We start from the raw sequence: 1,635 nt of genomic DNA on the forward strand, positions 1-1,635 counted from the left end.
AAAGTCAAAGTCTTTCCAAATATAAAATATTTTTTTAAAAAAATAAAAAAGATACTTTTTTTTCAAAATTCAATCCTAAATGACCCTTAGAAATGTTGACTGTTGTGTGTTCTTCACACTTATTTTACGCATGGGTAATTGACTAGTATAGAATACATCCATTATTTGATTTGTAACAAATGATGATACTGATAAATGACATAACTTCCTTTCATACAAACATTATTTATATGGGTCCATGTTGAAAGCGTGATCACATACAAATTCTAGTGACAAAAAAATGTTAAAAATTTTGGACGGTGAACTACCTGATTCATTATGCTAGATGAAATTGCCCAATGTGTGCCACATGTCTTTCTCTGGAGGATATGAAGAATTTTAAACTGAATATTTTTGCATGGATATTATTGAAATGGGTAGTTGAGAGCAGAGATAGGACATGCATTAATTAATTCCATATTAGTCCTTCATTTTGTTCATTAGTCATTAGTTCTTAATTTTTTATTGTGAGATAGATTAATCCCTAAACTTGCAAAGAGGACATTTTAATCCCAATTCCAAACTATCAAAAACTTACCAAAACAGATTGATTTGTTTCGCAATTTTTGAAAATTAAGAGACTAATAGCTAATAAACAAATATCAGGGATTAAAGTGATCACTTCAAAAAAGTTTAGGGAATCAATTTGAGGTTTTACTCAACGTTTATTTATTGAAAAAACATTGGACACGGATTTTTCTGATGTCATAGATTGTGTGATATTGTTTCTTTCTACCAAATACCCTATAAATTTGGCTTCATCATAATGGTGTTTATTATTAGCTCATGTAGTCAATTAGAACTTAGCATGATTTTGATTATGCATTCTAACGAAATATGATTAACATGTAATTTTGTAGATGGCATTCTTCTTGGACCCACCCTCAGATTGTGTGGTTGAATGCTTTGAAAGTTGCTGCAGCGAATCATCTCCCCCAAGGTATTAACAAATTTATAAACTCCTAATCTCGTCCCTGACCATGACCTGACCAAAATCACTGGAGACAAAGTATAGTCTTTAACATTTGAAAATGACCTAATCTTCTCCGATCCAACAAGCTCATTTCTTTTTCTTTTTATAGAGAAAAAAAAGTTTCATTCATAAAAATAGCCGTACTTACAAATTGCATATAAAACATTAATTCTATATTTAGAAAAGAAAATAAATATTCTCTATGTTGAACTAAAGGTTGAAAGCAGGTGCAGTGTTCGATTACAATGAATTTTAATAAATAAAAATAAAGACAAATGTTAATCTTCTTTTTTTCTAAATCTACACAGAAGGGTCCAAGTGTGTAACACAGTAAAATACCTCCTCTTTTTCTCCGCATAGATCTGAATATTTTAAATATTTTTATGGACAAAAAACGTCCCTTAAATGATCTTTCTCCCACATCATCGTACCAAAACCAACCATAAAAATAACTAAAAACACCACAAAAGGGAAAAGATACGCCATAAGAAGGTTAGTATGACAAATTTAGAAAATAAAAAGCAGAGCAGACTGGGGATGGGGAAGGGGAAGGGGAAGGGGAAGGGGAAGGGAGAAAGAAAGGGGAGAAAGGAGTCACTATTTTTTTCGAATAGTGAGGGACA

The 1,635-nt window shown here is 31.3% G+C and overlaps 1 protein-coding gene across 2 annotated transcripts in view; it reads left to right on the forward strand.

Annotated features, from left to right (window-relative positions):
- Window positions 1-1,223, forward strand: part of LOC107629837 (1-aminocyclopropane-1-carboxylate oxidase) — a 6,034-nt gene extending 4,811 nt beyond the window's left edge. For both annotated transcript variants that reach the window (XM_016332754.1, XM_016332762.1), the window contains one exon: window positions 900-1,223. In XM_016332754.1, coding sequence (XP_016188240.1) covers window positions 900-986 — 87 coding nt within the window. In that variant the 3' untranslated portion in view covers window positions 987-1,223. The remainder of the gene's footprint in view (window positions 1-899) is intronic.

Source organism: Arachis ipaensis, chromosome B01, assembly GCF_000816755.2.
Source record: "Arachis ipaensis cultivar K30076 chromosome B01, Araip1.1, whole genome shotgun sequence".
NCBI classification, from domain to species: domain Eukaryota; kingdom Viridiplantae; phylum Streptophyta; class Magnoliopsida; order Fabales; family Fabaceae; genus Arachis; species Arachis ipaensis.